At 41.4% G+C, this 22,642-nt stretch overlaps 1 protein-coding gene across 1 annotated transcript in view; it reads right to left on the bottom strand.

Moving 5' to 3' along the window:
* Nucleotides 1-22,642, bottom strand: part of CACHD1 (cache domain containing 1) — a 1,377,863-nt gene that overhangs the window by 188,204 nt on the left and 1,167,017 nt on the right. The window contains exon 17 of the mRNA XM_044085560.1: nt 19,544-19,666. Coding sequence (XP_043941495.1) covers nt 19,544-19,666 — 123 coding nt within the window. The remainder of the gene's footprint in view (nt 1-19,543; nt 19,667-22,642) is intronic.

Here is a 22,642-nt window from a genome sequence, read left to right as displayed (position 1 = left end):
TAAAGTCCTACCACAAGAACAAAGGGTAGTAAGGGAAAGGACAGGGATAAATTGAATGCCATCATGGAAATATCGGACAGAGAAAACTATAAAGCAATTAAGACAAGAAGTGCCACTGTTAGAAGAGTACAGAAGAAGGAAAAGAAAAACAAAAATTCTCAAAGACATGTTAAAAGCAATTCGCAGTATTATAACAGATCAGGATTTATTGTGCACTATCGGAAATAATAAACTAAAAATATCAGCACACACAGGAAACTATGTACATAAATACAAATGAAAAGTACAAAATAAGTAATTTATTGATGACCCAAAAAAAGTTTTATAGAGAATTGGGAAACAAGGTAAAAGGAATTGAAAGACCACCAAAAACAGAAGAAATAGATTCATTTTGGAGAAATATATATTAAGATCCTGTGGAATATAACAAAGCTGCTAAATGATAGAAGTAGTAAAAGAAATAAGTTGTTCAAATGTACAGGATATGACATGAGATGAAGTAATATTGAAACAAAGTTAAGAAAAGTCTCTAATTGGAATACCCCAGTCCCAGATGCAGTACCTAACTTCTGGCTAAAAGTATTAACATCTTTGCACAAAGATTTACCTATGAGTAAGAACTATTTATATGCACACAACAGCCTGGCTAACAGGAAAAACAATGCTCCTACTTAAGAGAGAACCTGCAAGCTACCCTAAAATCTATATAACAATCGCTTGCCTTCTGACATATAAACTAAACACTGGAATTCATGCCAACAGAGTTTATAGTCATTTAGAAGAAAACGCAATTATGGCAATAGAACAAAAGGGTAATAAAAGAAAGTCATATGGAACAAAGGATTGCTTGTTCTTAAATAAAGTCATAGTGGAGAACTGTAAAAAAGGGAAAGAATCTAAGTATGGCATGGACAGGCTACAAAAAAGCATTTGACAGTATCCCACATTCATGGATAAAAGCAACAAAAATCTTCTCCAGGTTACCAAAGCCAAAACCTCAACAGGGGAAGCTCTAATTTCCTGCGCCATATCCAAGCTCTGGAACAACCTTCCCCCGCAATAACTACCCTACCTTCCTACAGTCATTTCAAGACTGCACTCAAATTGCACCTAAATATTCACTGGCCTAGTCCTTGCTCTAATCCCGACTAAACACCGCCCCCTCCCCTTCTGCTCTCTCTCTCTCTCTCATCCCTGCCCTGGATAGTAATCCTCTACCACTATAAAACTGAACTGAATGTCAATAATGCTAGTTCTACCATCCTTAGGGTTAGTAATCATTAGTCTACTTAGTTCTGTTAACTTGTTCACTGTTACACAATTTAGTCTATTACATCTAGTGTATCTAAATTTTCAAATTTATTACTAAGTACTTAGTTGTACCAATTGCGCTCCTGTACTATATGTCATCATCATTATTACTGTATACATACCTCTGGCTTTATTCTATACCACTTATAACATACATTCTGTGGAGCTTTTCTCCCTGGGCCTCTGCTGAAAAGGATCTGTGTCCTGTCGGACTTTCCCTGTAAACAAATGTAATAAATAAATAAAAAGAGTGCTTAAACGTGTTCAAGGTACATCCTACTCTGATAAACTACATCACAGCGACCATGAAACAGTGGAAAACCACTTTGCAGTTAAACCATGATAAAGGACAAATTATTATTCCAGGGATAAAATTCAAAGGGGGACATTCTAGGGTGACTCTCTGTCGCCGCTGCTCATTTTGCCCTTAACCCATTAAGCTGTCTGCTTAACAGATTAGGTCATGGCTAGAATCTGGCTCTCTGAAAGCAAAGTGTAAAGACTTCTCATCTTCTCTTTGTAGACGACTTAAAACTGTATAACTCATCAGATGAGGAACTGAGAGCACAACTGCAAGTAGTCAAAACTTTTTTAGATGAAATAAGAATGTTATTTGGTCTAGATAAATGTGCAAAAGCAACCTTTACAGCAGGAAAGCTGCAGCACCAAGAAAACATCACTTTGGGAAAAGAATGTGATATAAAAGAACTTGAGCAAGAGGGAGTGTATAAATATTTGGGATCTAATGAAGGATCAATAAAAAAACATGAACAAATGCAAATAAAACTTAGTAAGGAATATTTCAGAAGACTTAAGTTAACCATGAAAACACCATTGACATCTAGGAACAAAGTTCAGGCTATAAACCAATTTGTTCTTCCTGTCCTAACTTACAATTTTGGAGTGACTGACAGGCCCCAAAAGGTATTGGATAGATTAGACAGGAAAACAAGAAGGATGCTTCATGCTCATCAAATGATTTATAAAAATCAGTGCATACCAAGATTATATATTTCCCATTTCAAAGGAGGTCCTTGAAATTGATTACATGTATATATCTGCAATCATGGGACTGTATACATATCTGAGACTGCTGACCTCACAAGACCCAAACATAGTGAAAGTTATGAAACATGAGGAGAATAAATCTAAGATGACTTCCCTCCTTAGTCTAGCAGAAGCATATCGGTGTCAAGCGGGAATGGAAATCAAATCAGGCAGCAACAGAATGTGCCAAAAACAAAAGAAAGAATATAAGGTGAAGGATTAGATGAGAAGACAAGAAGTGTGAAAAATGCATAAACATAGTTGCAAGTATAGAAAACTCATGTTGATCAGGACCGAACACAGGAATGGTTAAGGAGAGGCAAATTCAAACCAAAAGATGAAAGGTTAATATTGGTGGCCCGAGATAGTGGACTACATACATGCTGGTTGACAGAGTCCATCGAACATGTGGGAGAAACAGACAAATGTAGGCTTTGTAAAACAGAATTGTTAACAGTTGCACATCGTGTTGCCGGATGTGACATACTAATAGCAGAAGGACTGCATACTGAAAGGCATAATAATGTGGCAAGACTGTTGCACTGGAGATTGTGCAAACATTATAAAATCAAAGTAGCTGAAAAAAACTAGAAAAGTGAGCCACAAAGCATTCATAGAAAATGCTGAAGTCTACATCACATGGGTCACTCATTACCAACAGTTCATAAGATAGGTGCGAGAAAACCAGATACAGTGGTCCAAGAAAAGAAGACAAAAGTAGCTTTGATCATTGAAATCTGTATACCCAGTGACTATAGTGTCTTGTGTACAGAGAGACACAAAGTCATAAAATATCAGGACCTGCAGGCAGAAATGAGAGCAATGTGGAAGAAAGATATCCAGACAGTTCCAGTAGTAGTAGAAGCAACAGGTCTTGTAAAAAGAATCTAGAATTGTATTTAGATATGTTACTGACACATGTAACTCCTTACTATTTGCAGGACTCATCATTACTGGGTTAATTGCGGGTGCTGCAGAGAGCACTTCTGGCTAACATCAAAGATTGAAGTAATACTAATTTCATGAACTTTAATCATACTTTGACTTAGGAATGGGGTCCATTCCCATTATGATATTAGAAATTGGAAAAATTAAAAAAAAGTAAAGTGTACTTCAAGAGATAAAAAATTTAGAGCTGCTAAACCAATTTGTTCAAACAAGGAAAAGTTTACCAAGCATGAAGTTCAAGTCAGGAGAAGAAAAGGTGTTCTTTGATGGTGTGAACAATGCAGAATATCACCAAGGATAAACAAATAAAATAAAGTGGCTGATGTGCCAGCTGGTGCTGGAACATAGTTCTTACCGGTAACAAAGTTGTGATGCATAGAGATGCCTGACATACAGCTTGAAAGTGAAATAACTTGGACAAACATGCCTAATACGTCACAGCTCATCTTCTATAATCCTATTCTGTTAGCCACAAGTCCATAGTCTGGCCACTTGAAAACCACTGTCACTTCAATTATTCAGTTATCACTTCACCTAGGAAAACCTCTTCCACTTACTGGAATGTTTGACCAGTGGAAGATTTTCTAGTGACATTACCTTTTGAGATGCTGGCATATGTGTCTAGTGTGAGCAAGGATCTAAACAGGCAAACAGGCTCTGAGGGCAGGAATATTTGGCTTAGAATTGAACAGTGTCCTGCACTGCCATGAGAATAACAGCCAGATGACAAAACAGTCACCTATTGCAGAAGCTTTTTGCAGTTCGCCTAATGCTGTGAGGATATGTCTGGTATTTTCATGTAAAGTCAAAGATGGAAATATTGTAGGTGGCAGTCCTGATGTCACAACACATTTCTTTGTCACCAAGAGGCAATAACAATTAGTTTAGTCTTTTTACTTTAAAATCTATAATTTGTTATGAGGCATGGAAATAGACAGAAAAGAACAGAAGACACACAACACACCTACCATCATCTCCTCTTTGCAAATGGGGGATAAATAGAACAGAGAGAGGACCATGTTCTCCCCCATGGCAAACAAGTCTGGGGTGTCTCACTCAAAGATTCTCCCCTTACACAAATCCACAATTATCAGCTCTAGAACAGGACATTATCTGAGTTTCAGGAAGCCTACCAGCACATTCATGTTCCCAGGGAATGGCTACTACAGTGTTGCCTTTGTCTACATCTCATTGCCAGACACTAGTTATCTTTCTGCCACTTCACTTTTTATGCAACAGAACATGGACACTGTACCTGACAACAGCAAGAGGGTTTCATGTTCTCACTCCTTTTCCATACCCTTCAGGGCACGAAACACAACCTGTAGCTCCAGCTGGTTTGTGAATTCCCCTTACATGTCAGAACCTGTAATGGGTTATGCTGCAGGAACATGCAGCCCATAATGACATGGTTTACCATTATTTCATTGATAGATGCAATATTTTTGAGTCTTTTCATCGACTTATATGGTTGAAAATGTGAATGCCGTTTTTACCACATGTTAAAAATGGTAAGAATGACGCTCAACATTTGAACCAGTTTGAATTTTACTTTAAAATCATCATTAATGTAGCTCCAGCTGGTTTATGTGAATTCCCCTTACATGTCAGAACCTGTAATGGGTTATGCTGCAGGAACATGCAGCCCATAATGACATGGTTTACCATTATTTCATTGATAGATGCAATATTTTTGAGTCTTTTCATCGACTTATATGGTTGAAAATGCGAATGCCGTTTTTACCACATGTTAAAAATGGTAAGAATGACGCTCAACATTTGAACCAGTTTGAATTTTACTTTAAAATCACCATTAATGTGAACAGTGATTTTGCAAGAACCTTTCACTTCTTCGCTTTCACTTTTACACATTCGGAAGGTTGTGGTTCACTGTTTTTACCAGTCACCCATGTGAATACAAAATTTTGAAATCCGAGTAAGTGTTGTTCAATAAAATGGTAGTAAACCACTGACACTTATGAGTACATACCCCTTCTGCATTCTCAACCAGAATGACAATGCTACGAAGTCCTGGGACCCCTCCCTAGGCCAGAATGACTGAAACTGAACAGCATCCCACTCTGCTTTGAGAAACTCCTTCAATATTTCTTTGAATTTTTTTTTTCTTTCTTTAAACTCAGAAGGCAACTCTGACTGAATATATTAAAAAACCTTCAGGGCACAACTGGATGCATAATTTGGTTACACAGCTTTTGAGAACTGCTACATTTCTAGAATATGCACACTCTGTAGACCCCTTCAGGGAATTTTGAGTTTGTTTTTCGAAAGTCATTGTAACATCAAAACATTTGAGGAAAAGGTAGAGAAGCCATTCTCAATCAACAGTCATCTTTATTAGCCTGGGTTCCCCAAATGGTATGTCACCCACAGCTGCATTACTGAGAAAGTACAGTTGTGTACATTTACCATAAATGTAGATGTTCGTGTGTACTCACAGTTACAGACATCACCTGTGTGTTATCCCTGCTGTGGTAGCCCTCGGCAGGCCCAAATACCAGAGTCAATGTTTTTCTGCATTGGCTGCTGTCTCTTGCTGCCTGACGTCAGGGCATCACTGCTATAAAGGAAGGCAGCCAATGCCATTACATCATTTTTTCTTGCCCTAGCCAATCAAATACTAGGCCTCCTTGCCTCCAAAATGACACCCAACACTTGTTTACTGAGGGATGGTAATGGAGAGATTAGGTAATTAGCCAGGCTGCTAAGTTCAGGGTTTGAAGCTGGGGGTGCAGAATCTGGCTCTCTTGCTGAGACAGCAGGGTAGGGGACTGAGGTAGGTGCCATGGGCCCAGCTGTGACACACTGCCCAAGAGGGGGTACCAGTGTTGGCATGGCCAGTCTGGTGCTATCAGTATCATCCTTTGTTTTTCCTGTTTGATCTTTAGTAGTACTTTGGAGAGGAGAGGCAGAGGAGGAAAGGCATAAACTGATAGAGTTTTCCAGCTGAAGGACAGAGCATCCACTTTCCATGCTTGTTTGTGGGAGTCCTTGTGCAGAATTTGTCCAATTGGTAGTTCTGGGGGGAGGCAAACAGGTCTATATCTGGGATCCCCATTTGTTGATCAACATGTTGAAAATCTTTGGTTCCAATTTCCACTCGTGTGGGTCCAAGAGATTTCTGCTTAGTTTATCTGCCGGTGTATTTAGTTTTCCTAGCAGGAATTGAGCCTGTAGATGGACTTGTAACCTCAAGGCTGTGTTCCACAGAGCCATGGCTAGTCTGCAAAGGGGGTAAGAATGGGTACCCCTGCTTGTTTATGTACCACATAACAGTGGTATTGTCCGTCTTTACCATTAATTCTCCTGGAAGAATGTGGTCCTTGAAGGCTGTCAGAGCATTCTGTACAGCTAACATTTCTTTTTGATTGATATGCAGGTGCATTTGACTTGGGTTCCATTTGCCCTGAATGCACTTCCCTGCAGGTGAGTCCCCCATGCATAGTCTGATGCGTCTGTTGTTAGGGTTTGGGCGGCAGAGGGTAGAGTGAATGGTAGTCCCTTGTTCTGGTGGCAGGCCTCTGCCACCAAAGGAATTCTAACCATAGGCAAGGTATGATAGGAATTATTGCTTCTAGATCCTGAGAATGTTGACACCATAGGCTTTTTAGATACCATTGTAGTTTCCTCATATGCAGTCTTGAATATGGAATTAGTAGAATGCACAAGGCCATGAACCCCAAGGCTTGCAGTATTTGCCTTGCAGACAGCAGGGTTTTGTGGCCACTAGTTTGAAGTACATTGTCAAATGAATTTGTTCCTCTGGCATGAGGAAAACCATCTGGGAAGTTGTGTTCAAGCTTGCACCCAGGAATATAATTTGTTGACAGGGTACCAGATGTGACTTCTATTCGTTTATGGTGTACCCCAGACAAGTTAACACATTTTGTACAAATGCCAGATGATTCAGAAGTATGTCCTGGCTTTTTGCCTGAACTAGACAATCATCCAGGTATGGTTATATTTGAATATTTATTTGCCTGCAAAATGCAATGACTGCAGCTAGGCACTTTGTGCATACCCTGGGCACAGTAGATAAGTCAAAGGGCAGTGCAGAGTGCATGCAGCCTGCTTTGAAGCGTTGGTATTTTCTGCAAGATTCCCTGATTGGGATGTATAGGTAGGCTTCCTTTAAATCCAGTGTTGCCAACCAGGCATCTTTGCCTATCATGGGAAGCAACTGGTGAAGAGTTAGCAGCTTGAATTTTGGAATCACCAAAAAGGTGCTTAGGATAGACAGATCCAGGATAGGATGCCATGAGTTGTCTTTCCTGGGTACCAGGAAAAGTCTTGAGTAGAAACCTTGTCCCTTTTCCTCTTCTGGAACAGTCTGGATAGCCTTTAATAATAAGAGAGAGAGCACTTGCTTTTGAGTCTCTGCCCACTGACTTGTGGGTAGATCTGGCCAACCGTTTGGGGTTGGTAACGTGTGGAAATGAAATCTGTATCCTTGGGAAACTGTTTAAAACCCATTTGTCCTGGGTAATGAGTTCCCAGTTTTTTGCTTGCAGAGCAATCTTTCCCACTAAAGGAGCAGTCAGTTGAGAAGTGCTTAGAAGTTTTAAAGTTAAGTCATTGAGACAGCTTACCATAGGGGGGAGTCTTACTACTCCCTGAGCTGGAGCCCCCACTGCTTTGTCCTGTGTGTAACCCTGGGGCTGAAGCCTGGGTGGTCTGCTGGTTCTGGGTTTGAACTGAGAAGACCTTGAAGAGGCAGGAAAGGACCAATTTTTTGAGGGCCAATGCCTACTAAATCTAGGAGGCTGAACTAGTAAGAAATCTTTAACCGTTTACATAGATTTAGCTTTTTCCTCCATCTTTTTAATAACTTCTGCTTTGTCGCCAAACAGGTGGTCCGGATTTAAGGGAGCATCCAGCAATTTAGTTTTAAAATGATCTGGCAAATATTGCTCCTTAAGACATGCATGCCTTCTAAGTACAGACCCGGTGACAGCAGCCCTGCAAGATGCCTCTAGTGAATCAAAACCACATTGCACAGTATGTTTTCCAACCTGTTCAGCAGAATGCATTAAATCCTGTAAATCCTTATTTTCAATAAAATCAGGAATCAACATCATTTTCTGTTTGAGCAATCCAATAATATGCTGCTGATACTTTAACATATGAAACTGGCAGTTTAAGGCCCTGATGGCCAAGGTTGCAGAGGTGTATACCTTTCTAACCCCATCTATCCAGGGCCCTGGAGTCTCTATCAGAGGGGGTCGGATTTTTGGCAGTAGTAGCCTTAATGCCCTTGGGTCCCTGTGAAATGGTCTCAGGATTTGCAGTAGGATTTTTAAAAAGGAACTTGTGAGAATAAGGAACCCTGTAATACCTATCAGGTTTTCTGGGAGCAGGAGGTAAAGAGTCAGGGGTCAAGCTAGATTCCGAAAAGATATCGTCAACAATGTCCAGCACAGGAGGGATAGCTAAAGGCCTGTGTTTGGGGCAGGTGTAAGAAGTCTCTAAGCCTCTTTTTAAAATCAGAGTAATCCTGGCTTTCCCAGTGAAAATGCTTCCTAAGAGTATGCAAGGTTTCACCAAAAGAAAAATCCTCTGGGGAAGAAGCAGAGGGTATAGAGTCCTCTGCATCAGAATCCTCATAGGTAGATAAGGGAAAATCCTGGTCATCAGAGGAGACAGACATTTCAGAATCCTGGTCAGAAGTATCATAATCAAACTCAGTCCTAGGTCTCTTAGAGGGGGAAGGTTGGCTTCCCCTGATTAAAGTAATAAGGACTTCAGCCATTCTTATCATTTGTTTTTTAGGTATAGAGGCCTGACCATGCTGTCTGTGCGTCGGTTTCCTAGGCATGGTTCGAGTTTTAGGCCTAGAAGAAGGAGATGGTGTAGTTTAGTATGCAAGTCAGTAGAGGCCTGAATACACCCTCAGAAGCCAGTGCCTGCACAGCTCTGGACCCATCCAAGGTAGAGAAATCCGCAGTTTCCACAGTTAAAGCATCTAATGGCATATAGGACTCTGAATGGGTCTCAGTAGAGGCCTGCGAATCTGAAGTAGCAAGTATCAGGGGCTGCGGAAGCGCCTCACTGAGTACCGGCGAACTGGTGACTAGCTTAGGAGAAGCGTCGTCAGCAGCTATGGAACTAGGTGGCCTGTCTCTGTCTTTATCTTTGCGTTTTTTGGAATGTCAGTTGTCAGGTGGCTTACCGAAGACATATCCAGATAATTGAACCAAGTACCAAAATATTTAGAAGCGAAAATGTACAGACGATGAATAGTTTGCGGTTTAAATAAGGCACAAAACCGATAGTGAGGTACGTTGTGGTCAGGGCCTATACAAGGAATACAGTACAAATGAAAATATTTAGAGGTATTTGCTTTCCGCAAGAAATACAATTATTGACTTTTACTGACATCAGTTTAGAGCAAGAAAATGTTTCCTCAATGGGGTACTTAGCTTTAGTTGAAGACTTCAGTTCTGAAACTTGAAAACGAAAATTTCAGGAGTCGGCTGACCGGCACTTGCGAACTGCTTCTGCTTCAGGCACCAGATGGCAAGAAAGACTGACATGATGGTGTCGGCTGCATCCTTTATACCCCTGACTACCTGATGTCACAGAAGATGAGACAGCAGCCACTGCAGGACTCAAGACTTTGATAATCAGGCCGACTGAGGGCTACTGCAAGCAGATAATCCAAATGTGATGACTACAACAGTGAAACACGAAGAACATCAAGGAGAAGGTCACTGTCAGCTGCCTGTCTGGTGCCAGGACCCGTCACATAACCCAAGCACTCAGGTCACTCCATAACAAGTACAAATATGACTCTGTGATTGTCCACTTTGGTGTGAACAACCTGAGACATACCTCCCTGGACTACATGAAAAAAGACATGGAAGAACTCTCCGATCTTGTAGCCCAGGCAGGTATGACCCTAGACCTATGTAGCATCCTGCCATCTCCCAGAATGATACTGCAGTACAACAACAAAATGATTGACTTCAACAATTGGCTAAGCTTCTGGTGTCATTCTAAGGGGATCCAGTATCTGTCTGCCTGAGATGGACTGCATCTGTCACCCCTGGGATTATGGATACTGGCTAAGCTCTTGCTGCCCCTATAGTGCCTTTTTTAGGCAAGGTTCAAATGACAAATTAAACACCATAACAGGAACAGGCAAGCAAAAACTGAAGGTAATGCTACTCTATGCTAGAAGTCTAAATCTCAAAATGCACTCACTCAAGGCACTCCTTAAAATGGAGAACATCGATGTCTGTGCAGTGACTGAGACCTGGTTCAAGGCTCCAGAGAGCAAACCTGCATTAACAGGCTATAACTCATACCACACTTTTCAGTCATCTCACCTGGACCGGAACACCAAAGGCGGAGGTGTGTCCATATTCATTAAGAATATCCACACCTCTAGGCTAGTTGCTCAGCATAATGCAGCCGAGGTTATCCAAGTGCATCTAACTCTGGGTAAAACTGCAATCCAAATTGTAGCCTGCTACAGATCCCCCACCATGTCCCAGGATTCCCACTCCTCTTTTCTTGATATACTGGAAAATATTAGGGTTCAACCAAACACCCTAATATTGAGCGATTTCAACTACCCCACCATTAACTGGGAAAACTATTCATGCACCAACTCCTTCGCTCAGCGCATTCTGGAATTCATAAATTCCAATGCCTTGGATCAACTTATCCGCACCCCCACCAGGGGCAATAATATCCTAGACCTAGTCATTACCAACATGAGTGACCAGTGTTCCACACCTGAAGTCAGCTCCTCGTTGGTCAGATCCGACCATAAGCTAATCACCCTAGATATCAACATCCCGCCCCCACCCCCCATTAAGTAAACCACAGTAAAAGGTTTCTCCAAAGCCAACTTCCTGCTTAAGACAGAAGTGGCGAACTTCATGACACCCATGCAGATGGACAATACAGTTACGACTGCTGAATCCTACACAAATGCACTCTATAGGCACTTACACGAGTGCATGGATTGTGCTATCCCAAACAGAACCAAGATGCTATCCTCCAAAAAAGGTGGTCCCCTGCCATAAACAAACTCTACAACAGAAGGAAGAAATTGTTGCAAAAGAGAGTAAAATCCTATGATTGGAGGAGCTCCCTGGTCAGCCTCAGCAAGAAGATGAGATCCCTTATAAGATCCTCCAACGCTAGCTATGAAAACAAGATTGCCACTGATTTTAAAGACAACCACAAAGCATTCTATAGCTATGTCAAGAATCTCAGTGGCAACACCCAGATCTGCTCTGAGTTACAGCACAATGGCACAAAAATTACAGAACCAACTGATATCACCAACATCCTGGCAGATAGATTCAGTTATAACTTTACCCACCATCACCCCCTAAAGGGCCTATATCTGTACAGGAAAACTGCAGAGTCCCTGCAATCACAACTTCACAGGTAAAAGCAGCACTCTCTAAAGCCAAAAACACAGCATCCATGGGACCGGACAACATCCCAGGCTGCATTTTACATGAACTTCAGAATGAACTGGCTCCCCACTTAAGTACCATGTTCAATCATAGCCTCACATCAGGCTTTGGGTCCACTGAATGGCGCACAGCAACAGTTATCCCACTTCACAAAGAGGAGCCACCACTAATCCCAGGAACTATCGCCCTATTAGCCTGACAAGCCTGGTCTGCAAGGCCATGGAACGTATCATCATGGAATTCATAAACAAAGACATTGGTAACCTCCAAATTCTGGACCCCACCCAGTTCAGGTTTGTGAAAGGCAGATCAGAAGTACAGGCTAACACAGAAGGCATCTGGCTAACGAAGTTTGCAGATGACTGCAAAAGTACAGTTGTGTAAACTTACCATAAATGTAGATGTTCGAGTGTATTCACTGTTGCAGTCATTACATTTGGGTAATCTTCTAGCAGGTTGCCCTTAGTCAGCCTGAATTCCAAAGTCTTGGGTCCTGCGTTGGTTGCTGTCTCCTCTTCCATGATGTCAGGTCGTCAGGGGTATAAAACAAGCAGCCAACACCATTTTCTTTAGTTTTTCTTGCCCCAGATGTCAGGTGCCCCCAAAAAGATAGCAAAGATATATATATATATATATATATATATATATATATATATATACATGCATCAAATTAAACTTTTCCTTCATCTACAAGCAAATACACCACATAGGTTGTAGAAGATAGAGAAGGAAAGATAAACTCCAGATTGAAAGGGGGATGGCGGGCGGGTAACCTGGACTGCAACAGTGAATACACTCGAACATCTACATTTATGGTAAGTGTACACAACTGTACTACGTTCTTCGTGTTTCACTGTTGCAGTCATTACATTTGGGTAGAATCCCAAAGCTATGATTGGGAGGCTGGAGCTAAACAGCATTAAGTGCGGCTATAAAGCCCTGCAGAACTGCAGTGGCAAAGCCTGCCCTGGACTTAAGAGTAGAGAGGCAAATGATAATGCTTTGTAAAGGTGTGAACAGAACTCCAAGTATCAGCCTATAGAATGTCTTTGGTTGGTACTCCTCTGAGAAAGGCAGCTGAAGTAGCTGCAGCTCTGGTGGAATGAAGCCTAATGCCCTTGGGCACAGGTTTACCATGGTGTAAGTAGCAGAAACAAATGCAGTGGCTTATCCACTTTGAAACAGTCTGCTTTGAAATGGCCTTTCCTTCTGATCCTGCAGCATATGTCACTAGTAATTGCTCAGTTTTTTCTTAGAGCTTTAGCCCTGCTCAAGTAGAATCTTAGCTGTCTGCGTACGTCCAAGGAATGCAGAATTCTCTCCCCCTTGTTCTGCGGACTTGGATAAAAGGTTGGCAGATGAATAGTTTGGTTAAGAGCCACACTGGAAACCACCTTAGGCATAAATGTTGGATTTGTCCTCAGAGACACCCTGTCTGGGTAAAATAAGATAAAAGGCTCCACAGCCATGAGGGCCTGTAGCTCTGAGACTCTTCTTGCTGAAGTAATTGCTAGTAGCAGAGCTGTTTTCCATGATAAAAACTTTATATCAGCAGTAGCAGCTGGTTCAAATGGAGGCAGAGTGAGCTTTTCCAACACATAATTGAGGTCCCATGCAGGTATTGGTGATCTTCTAGGAGGCCTTACATTTTTGGCTCCTCTAAGATACTGCTTTAGTAAAGGATGAGAAAAGATTGGTGGCTCTGTATTGTAATGAGCCGAAACGGCAGAGGCATGGATTTTAATTGATGAGAAAGATAGGCCTTTGTTATGTATCTCAGTCAAGTATTGTACTAACTGAGGAATATTTGGTTCTGCTGTATCAGTTCCTTATGCTTGATTCCAAGCACAGAATCTCTTCCATTTATCAGCATAATATTTTCTAGTACTAGGCCTTCTGGCTTACAAAATGGCATCCATCACAGCTTTACTGAGAGGTGTTGTTTGTATAACTTCATGATAAGCCATGCTGCCAAGTTCAGTATTTGGAGTTGATTGTGCAGGATCTGATTGTTTTTCTGGGAATGTAGTTGAGGTCTTTGAGGTAAGGTCCAAGCTGTGTATTGAGACAAGTTCCTTAGGATTGAGTACCAGTATTGGCAGGGCCAGTTTGGGGCAATTAGTATCATCTTTGGTTTCTCGTCGGACTTTTAGGAGGACCTTGGGAAGAAGAGGCAGTGGAGGAAAGGTGTAAACTGATAGTTTTTTCCAACTGAAGGATAGGGCATCCACTTTCCATGCTTGTCTGTGATAAGTCCTTGTGCAGAATCTTTTCAATTAATAATTTTGAGGGAAGGCAAATAGATCTATGTCTAGGCTCCCCCATTTCTTTGTTATCATGCTGAAGACTTGTGGATCTAGTTTCCACTCGTGAGGATCTATACCGTTTCTGCTTAAATCATCTGCCAGAGTATTTTGCTTTCCTGGCAGGAACTGAGCTTAAAGATGTAGTTGTTAAGTCAAAGCTGTGTCCCACAGTGCCATGGCTAATCTGCAAAGGGAGTATGAGTGCATGCCCCCCTGCTTGTTTATATACCACATGACCGTGGTGTTGTCCGTCTTTATCAGTAGTTGTCCTGGATGAAGTAAGTCCTTGAAGGCTGTCAGGGCATTTTGAACAGCTAGCATCTCTTTCTGGTTTATATGTAGATGCATTTGTTTTGGGGTCCATATGCCCTGAATGCATCTTCCCGTCATGTGGGCCCCCCCCCCCAGGCATAATCTGATGTGTCTGTTGTTAAGGTTTGGTTGGCAGGGGGTAGAGTGAAGGCCCGTCCCATGTTTTGGTGACATGCCTTTGCCCACCATAGAAACTCCTGTTACAGGCAGGGAATGAGAGGAATCATTCTTTCTAGACTGTGACAATGTTGACTCCATAAACTTTTTAGGTACCATTGAAGTTTCCTCATATGCAGTCTTGCATATGGAATCAGTAGGATGCAGGATGCCATGAAGCCCAGAGCCTACAGAATTTGTCTTGCAGATAACTGGGTTTTTGTTGCCATCAGTTTGAAGTAAGTATTCAGTTGCCTTTGCTTGTCTGGCATGAGGTAAGCCATCTGCACAGTTGTAATTTTTTTCGTTTATTGTGTACCCTAGGCATGTTAGAAGCCTTTTCACAAATGCCAGGTGTTGAAGAAGAATGTCCTTGTTCATTGCTTGAATGAGACAGTCGTCCAAGTAAGGATATATCTGAATACTTCTTTGTCTGCAAAATGCAATTACTGGTGCCAGGCACTTTGTAAAGACCCTGGGCGCAGTAGAGAAGCCAAAGGGCAGTGTAGAGAATTGGTAATGCATTAAGCCTTGAATCTGAGGTATCTTCTGCACAATTGCCTTATTGGGACATACAGGTAGGCCTCTTTTAGGTCTAATGTCACCAGCCAAGCATTCTTGCCCAGCATGGGCAGAAGCTGCTGCAAAGTCAGCATTTTGAATTTTGTAATGTCCAGGTATGTGCTCAAAATCGATAAATCCAGTATTGGCTGCCAGGCCTTGTCCTTTCTGGGTACCAAGAACAGTCTCAAGTAAAAACCTTGTCCTTTTTCCTGTTTTGGTACTGGCTGAATGGCCCCCATATCCATGAGGGACGTAACCTGTTTCTGTGCCTCTGCCCATTGATTTTTTGGCAGATCTGGCCAACCGTTTGCCATTGGCAGAGTATGGAAATGGAATCTGTATACCTGTGATACTATGTTTAGCACCCACTTGTCCTGGGTTATTAAATGCCAATTTTGAGCAAAAAGTGCTAATTTTCCCCTCTAAGGGTGCTGCCAAAAGATAAGTGCTTGGCAAAGGCAGAGGGAAGTCATTGGGACTGTTTTCTGTAGGTTTGCGCTTTATTTCCTCCAGATTTGGAGGTAGAAGCACCCCATTCCTTTGACCTGTATGAATCTTGTGCCTGGTATCTGGAACCCTTAGGGCATCTGGATTTGCCCCTTTGAGCTCTGTCTGACAGAGGAAAGGACCAATTTTTGTAGGCCAGTGTCTACTGAATCTTGATGGCAGCACTTGTAAGAAATCTTTTACAGTTTGCATAGACTTAGCTTTGTCTTCCATTTTCTTTAAAACCTTTTCTGCCTTAATACCAAACAGAGTATCATGTTGTAAAGGTGCATCTAGTAATTTAGCTTTAACATAATCAGGCAAATTTTGTTCCTTTAGCCAAGCATGCCTCCTAATCACAGATCCAGTAACTGCGGCCCTGCAGGAGGCCTCTAAAGAATCAAAACCACATTGCAAAGTATGCTTTCCAACCATACCAAAGTATCCTTTCCAAACATGCAATAATTCCTGTAATTCTTTATTTTCTGCACATTCAGAAATCAACATCATTTTCTGTTTCAGCAATCCCATAACATGTTGCTGATACTTGAGCATATGAAACTGGCAGTTTAAGGCCCTAACTGCCAAGGTTACAGATGTATAAACCTTTTTTCCCCATCTAGCCAGTGCCCTTCAATCTCTGTCAGAGGGGGTAGGATTTTTTGCTGCTGAGGCCTTAACTCCACTTGGACCCTGTGAAATAGTTTCAGGATCAGCAGCAGGATTTCTAAATAAAAATTTGTGTGAGTCAGGGACCCTGTAATATCTGTCAGGCTTGCTGGGAGCCGGAGGTAAGGAGTGTGGGGTCAAGCTTGACTCCGAAAACACATCATCCACAATGTCTAAAACAGGGGGTATGGCTAAAGGCCTGTGCTGAGGGATAAGAAACTGTCTCACTGATGAAGGCTTGATGCCGAAACCGGTTTGAATCACAATAGAAGTGTTGTGTTGGGCATTTTTATGTCCTGTTTCGTATAGGAATAAAGCTTTAGAACTACCTTGCTGGCCGTTGGTGTTTTCTTCAAGTTTGGTTGGCCGTGCAAGCTCTATGTGAGGGGTATGGTGTTTGCAATAAGAAGGAAATCCCTGAGCCTCTTTTTTGATTCTGAGAAATCTTGACTCTCCCAGTGAAAATGCTCCTTCAAAGTATGCAAGGTTTCCAAAATACTTTGAGGCAAAACTATATCGACACTTAATAGGGTGTTGGTTAAATCTAGCACAAAACCGACAGCCAGGCACGTTGTGATCAGGGCCTAGGCAAGGAATACAATATAAATGGAAATCCTTATGAGGTATTTGCTTCCCACAAGTAATACAATTATTAACTTTTTCTGACATGGAGCAAGAAAAAAGTTTCCCCAATGGGGTACTTAGCTTTAGTGAAGACTTCGGTTCTGAAACTCAAACTTGAATATTTCAGGAATCAGCCGACCGGCACTTGCAAAATGCTTCTACTTCGGGCACCGCACGGCAAGAAAGACTAAAGAAAATGGTGTTGGCTGCTTGTTTTATACCCCTGATGACCTGACGTCATGGAAGAAGAGACAGCAACCGACGCAGGACCCAAGATTTTGGAATTCAGGCCGACTGAGGGCAACCTGCCAGCAGATTACCAATTGTAATGACTGCAACAGTGAAACACGAAGAACATCTAGGAGCTATAGTCGAGTCCCCAAATGATGTGGACATCCTACAGAAGGGCCTCACTGAGACAGATGCCTGGAGTCAAAGCCATGGCCTCAAGCTCAATGCCAAAACGTGCATTGTTAACCTCTTTGGTAAAAACTCTGTACCCATGAACTACCACATAGGCGGCAGTCTTCTTAACACCAAATGTGTGATAAGAGACCTTGGGACCCAGGTGGATAGTAGTCTCTCCTTTGATAAACACATTGCCTAAATAGTCAGGAAATGCTTCTACATGGCACACCTCATCACAAAAGGGTTCTCATCCAGGAAAAAAGAGGTCATTGTTCCCCTCTACTTGACACTCATTAGACCCATTATAGAGTACAATGCCCTTTTTGGAATGTACCTCACAAAACATCTGCAACAGCTGGAAAAGTCACAGAAGTACCTCACAAAGAGGATTACTGGCCTCAAACAGATGCCCTATACTGATCATCTCAAAAAACTCCAGCTTTACTCTGTAGCATATCGCCTACTCCGAGGTGATTTCTGCCTAACATATAAAGCTATGTCAAACCCAGAGCTGTTGGACACGCTACACCTAAAGAAATCCAATCCCTCCGAGCTACACGCTCTAAGGACCTAAACCTTGTCACCGCAATAAACAGGACTTGCTGGAGGGATAGATTCCTGTCCCCAGAAACTTCCCATACTCTGGAACAGGCTACCCATCTATGTCAAGCAAAGTTCTTCATTAGCACTCTTCAAGAAAAATCTTGATGAGTGGATGGAAAATAGGAAATATACCCCAGGGATCACTTCTATGGCTCTGCTCAACTGGGGCACAGGAAATTAACTTTCTTGGGTTGATGTAAGCCAGAGAACTTTGTTGGCTAGGCTTACTTAGGCCCTTGGGCTGACAGCCTAGTACCTGCCTATGAACCTATGAATATAGTCAGCACAGACTATTACTATGCACCTCTCAAGGCTTATTTCATCTGTTTAAACAGATCTATTCTACACTCTTCTGCACAGAAAGGATATTGCTTGGCGGAACAATTTTGATGGTATCATGCGATGTGTATACAACAATAAACCAACATAAACAAGCAACAGATAAATAGAAAGCATATGAGCAAAATCACATATAAAGTAGACTGACTATACTGACAGCTCACCCATCATAAGGAAGGCAGCTCTAGTTTGCCAAAAGGGTGACATCTAGTGGGAGCACTTGGTGTTACCAAGTGGTGTCTGAGCCAGCTGCATTCTCACTGTCATAGCATGCTAAGCACTGGGAAAGCTGAGAAGAACACGGCATGTGGAAGCAAACTTTCCTCAACAGACAATGATCATGGACTCAGAGTAGCTGTCAAGAGGGAAGAGGGTGCTCTAATGGAGTTGAGGTGAGGCTATCCCCCAGGAGAAGTACGATGGCTCATTCCCTCACTGCCTACCACTTAATTCTCACTGGGAAACAGAGGGCTGACTGTGTGCTATAGGGTCTTGTCGAAGCCAGGAATGCCCAGCAGCTGTTCCCTCTCCAAACAAATTAGCCGATAGGTTAAAGGCACAGCAGTCATTAGGTGCTATCCAAACAGGGGAGGAGAAAGGGTCAACTGACAGACTCAATGGTTTTTTTCACATCCAGTTTGTCAAAAACCTCCTGAGTACAGGTGACCAACAACAATTTTTCAAGAAAGGGAGTAATTAACAAATGTCTCTTTACACCTCCCTATCTGCCTCTCCTCTGGTTCTGCAGTTGATTTCCTCTTTTACTTAAGGTGGTGAGATCAAATGTCAGCTCTATATAACACTTTTGGATCAAGTCTGAACACATCTCAAAAAAAGAATAAGTATTTAGAAAAAGTCTTCCTGTGATGCATTTCATTTTTTAATGATGATGTTATCTTAAAATGCACATTCTGTGATGTCACTGTTAGCAGGCAAGCCTCTGCATCCAGCATGAACATCCTTCACCCGTGTTCATGAACAACAGTTTTTGACATCTAATAAAACTTTTCTACTGTCAAGGTTCTGTACGCAGAATGGGTTGTGCTTGCCATCTGACTTATTGTATAAGCACTCAGAGATAATGAATGTTTTTTTGCTTAATGTTACTGAATTCTAGGCAAGTACAACTCTATGAGAGAAGAATTTTTCCACAGTAATGTCATTTCATGAGGCTTCGTTCAGCTACACTGCTGTGTAGTTCTGGATGACAATAAAGTTTTCTTTGACTTTTTTCATATGAATCAAATGCATGCTATACTTGTGTACATCTAGCTGTCATTTTGCAAAAGGAAACATTTCCAAACAAGTTAACTTTACCTGAACTTATTACCACCATCCTGGTTACAGACTGGTAGCAGGTCCATCAGTACCTTGTAGAAGTACCTCAAGGTGAAGTCAATACCCATAACCGCTACTGTATGTCCAGGAGATATTGGTGAGCTTCAAAACAAATGGAAAGTAGAACAATGAAGACATATTTTACAAGTATTTTGTTTCATTATTTAAGGTAATGCACTTACAAGACATAATGCAAGAAATGGTAAAAAGTACATTCAAGAAGCAAAGTAAAAAAAGGAAAATAAAAATAAAACAAAAATGCTGCAAAACAAAAACAATAATCAGTCTGTCTATTGTGCACATAAACTCATGTACTGGAGAAAAACTACAAAGGTTTGATAACTATGGACAAACTTTATATGTTGAACAAGGCCAACACTAACCGGAAATACATTACTATACTCTGACCATGTGACAGTGAGTGCAGACAGAAGTCCATCTAATCATCTAGTACACAAAATTCTGTTTCTGAGGAAACCTGTTATCAGTAACTGATTTACTAGCTGCTTACACTGCATTAATCTTCACTACCTTTTATTACTAATCAAAGCACCTGCATTACATATCGCACTACCCCAATCATGCTACTTACTAGTAACAGACAACCTAGAGTCTAAAGGCCACACTCCAATTAGGAATATGACATGTGGCTAGCAACTGGTCAGCTTTTTTACAGCCATCTATGTGAATTAGAAGTTTTGGTAACTTTGGCAAAAATGCTAATTCTGCTGAAGAAAGTCATTACAAGAAGAGACACCTCTCCATGCTGCAAATATTGTGGAGAGGATGATAAAAAGTAGCATTTGTGCTCCCCTGCATGGTGGACAAGACTAACCCGCCCACCCCAAAAGAAAGAAAGAAAATTACTGAACACAGTATTGAAAACTTGAAGGGCTTAACCTTCCAAAGGGAAAAAAATCATTCAAAACAGTTCTGATGCTTACACTTAAAGAACATTATGACATTACGGTTTAGTAACTGAACTGTTAGTTATCCTTAGTGCAGATTGCTGGGGTTTTTTTTGCATCCACACTGGACCAAGTCCAAAGGCTCCTCTACTAACACCTAATGGGCCCATTCATTCTATGCTTGCAGCAGCTGGGGATTCCAGGCAAACAAGAGACCCGTGGCCCATCTGCTCCTGCTTGGGAATTCCCCATGAGCTCATCTGCTTGTGGCAAGTCAGCTGGGTAGGGAGCGGGCCCGCTGCTGGATGGCATATACTTTGCCCCACACAGCACAGTACCCTCCTACCCTAAGGTGGCACATATTAGCTCTGTTGCAGTTGCACTCTGAGGTTACCCTTAGCTCACAGTGTGACCTGTACACAGCAGCAAAAGACTTAACAGACTTGCATCACATGGTGTAGACATCTAGAGCTCTTGCTATGTGTCACCCAAGTGCTAAACTATAATTGCCTCGCTTCCTCCAGGATAGCTGAACAAGCAGCAGTTGCTCATTCCCATGCCAGATCATACTGGCACTTTAGCCACTACCTTAACTTGGGTCATCTGGGAAGTAATCAGGGCTTTATCCCTCCAAGTCATGCAGCAGCTCTACATAACATTGACTGCTACTTGTTAAACTTTGTTAAGACTGTACATTAGAAAATTATGTGGAATTTACTCCTAGCAGTGATGGTGATAGGCAAAATAAGGAAAGTACAAGCCTTCTATGAAACTTCTATTTTAATAACACTGTGACCTTGGCAACCTTCATTTAATGTTACCAAATGTATAGACCACAAGATATTAACTGCAAGATGCTGCCTGTGTATTCTTAAAAGACAGAGGTTACACAAAAGGAAAAAAAAATGAAACGAATTAGCAATAAAATGTTTTGGTTTACTTCCGTTCTTACTAAGATTTTATTGTTGTTTCTCTCTTATTTTCTATCTGAAATTAACTTCATAATGGGAAACAGAAATTAGAATGTGTAGTCTATCCTGACTTCCTGCTAGCAATGTGGAAGACAGGCTCCCTTGACCTCCTTGAACCCTTACAAAAACTGACAGTAATTCGAAGATTAAAGGGGCACTACCCCCCTCTTTACTAAAGGGGTAAATGAGAGAGACAGACTACACTACACAGTTTTTCAAGTAACTGAGCATGCATGCGACTAAGGAAAGCATATAATACAACAGGAAAGTGCTGCAGGTGTGTGCAAACAATGATTCTCAAAACATATTTAAGGGGACAGGTACAGTGAAACTGCTGATTTTCAATCAAGATTGCATTCATAGAGCTGATTTTTCACCCAAGTAATGTAGCTGTGTTATCTGCCCAAGAGTTATTCTTGTAACAAAGCACTGAGTGTTTTTCCCCATTTCTTTAATCAACATTCACTGTATTCTAATGCACATCAATCTATTCACAATGAAACATTGGGCCACATAGAAAAGGATGAGACTGAGGAAGTACTGTAAGATGAACAAAATGCAGATGTTATCAAAACTTATAAAAAAGAAATGAGATGGTGCAGAAAGAGAGCTTATATTCTTCAATGTTTACGGAGAAAAGAAAGCTACAAAATAAAACTAAAAATGCAGCTCCAAAGGTAACTGAAGAGAAATACATGCAAAGACACATGAATATGGTTAACTTCAGACTAAAAAAAAAATAAGATTGTAAAAGTGGAATGTAACTGAAAAGGAAATAAGTTTATTGATCCGAAAAAGAAACAAATAGAAATTGAAAGGATGAGCCAACTTTAAAGTGAAGGACTTCGAGCAGAAGCTGTGATGCAGGCAATAATTCTGAAATGATGGGTCAATAAGTCTCAGGATAGTGGAGTGGCAAACAAAGCAGGATGCAGCTGGAGATGTACCACATGATGATGCTTCGGAGCCTTCTGTAGGAGACTCGTGTGAAATTACAGGCAGAACTGCGTTGCAAAAGAAAGAACAGGGCAAAGAAGCTGCTTTCAGTCTAGAAGGAAATGATCTAGGGGTACATGATTTAACTGCAAAACAGATAAATTAAGACAAATGAAAGAAAAAGATTAAAGAAAGTGAATAAGATCCAAAATATTAGAAGGCTGGTGAAACAGATGAAAACAGTACTTGTGACTATTAAGAAA

Source organism: Protopterus annectens, chromosome 10.part0, assembly GCF_019279795.1.
Source record: "Protopterus annectens isolate FY-2018-M chromosome 10.part0, PAN1.0, whole genome shotgun sequence".
Classification (NCBI taxonomy): Eukaryota; Metazoa; Chordata; order Ceratodontiformes; family Protopteridae; genus Protopterus; species Protopterus annectens.
The sequence above is the reverse complement of the archived record's forward strand: the minus strand, read 5'-3'. Positions and strand labels throughout refer to the sequence as shown.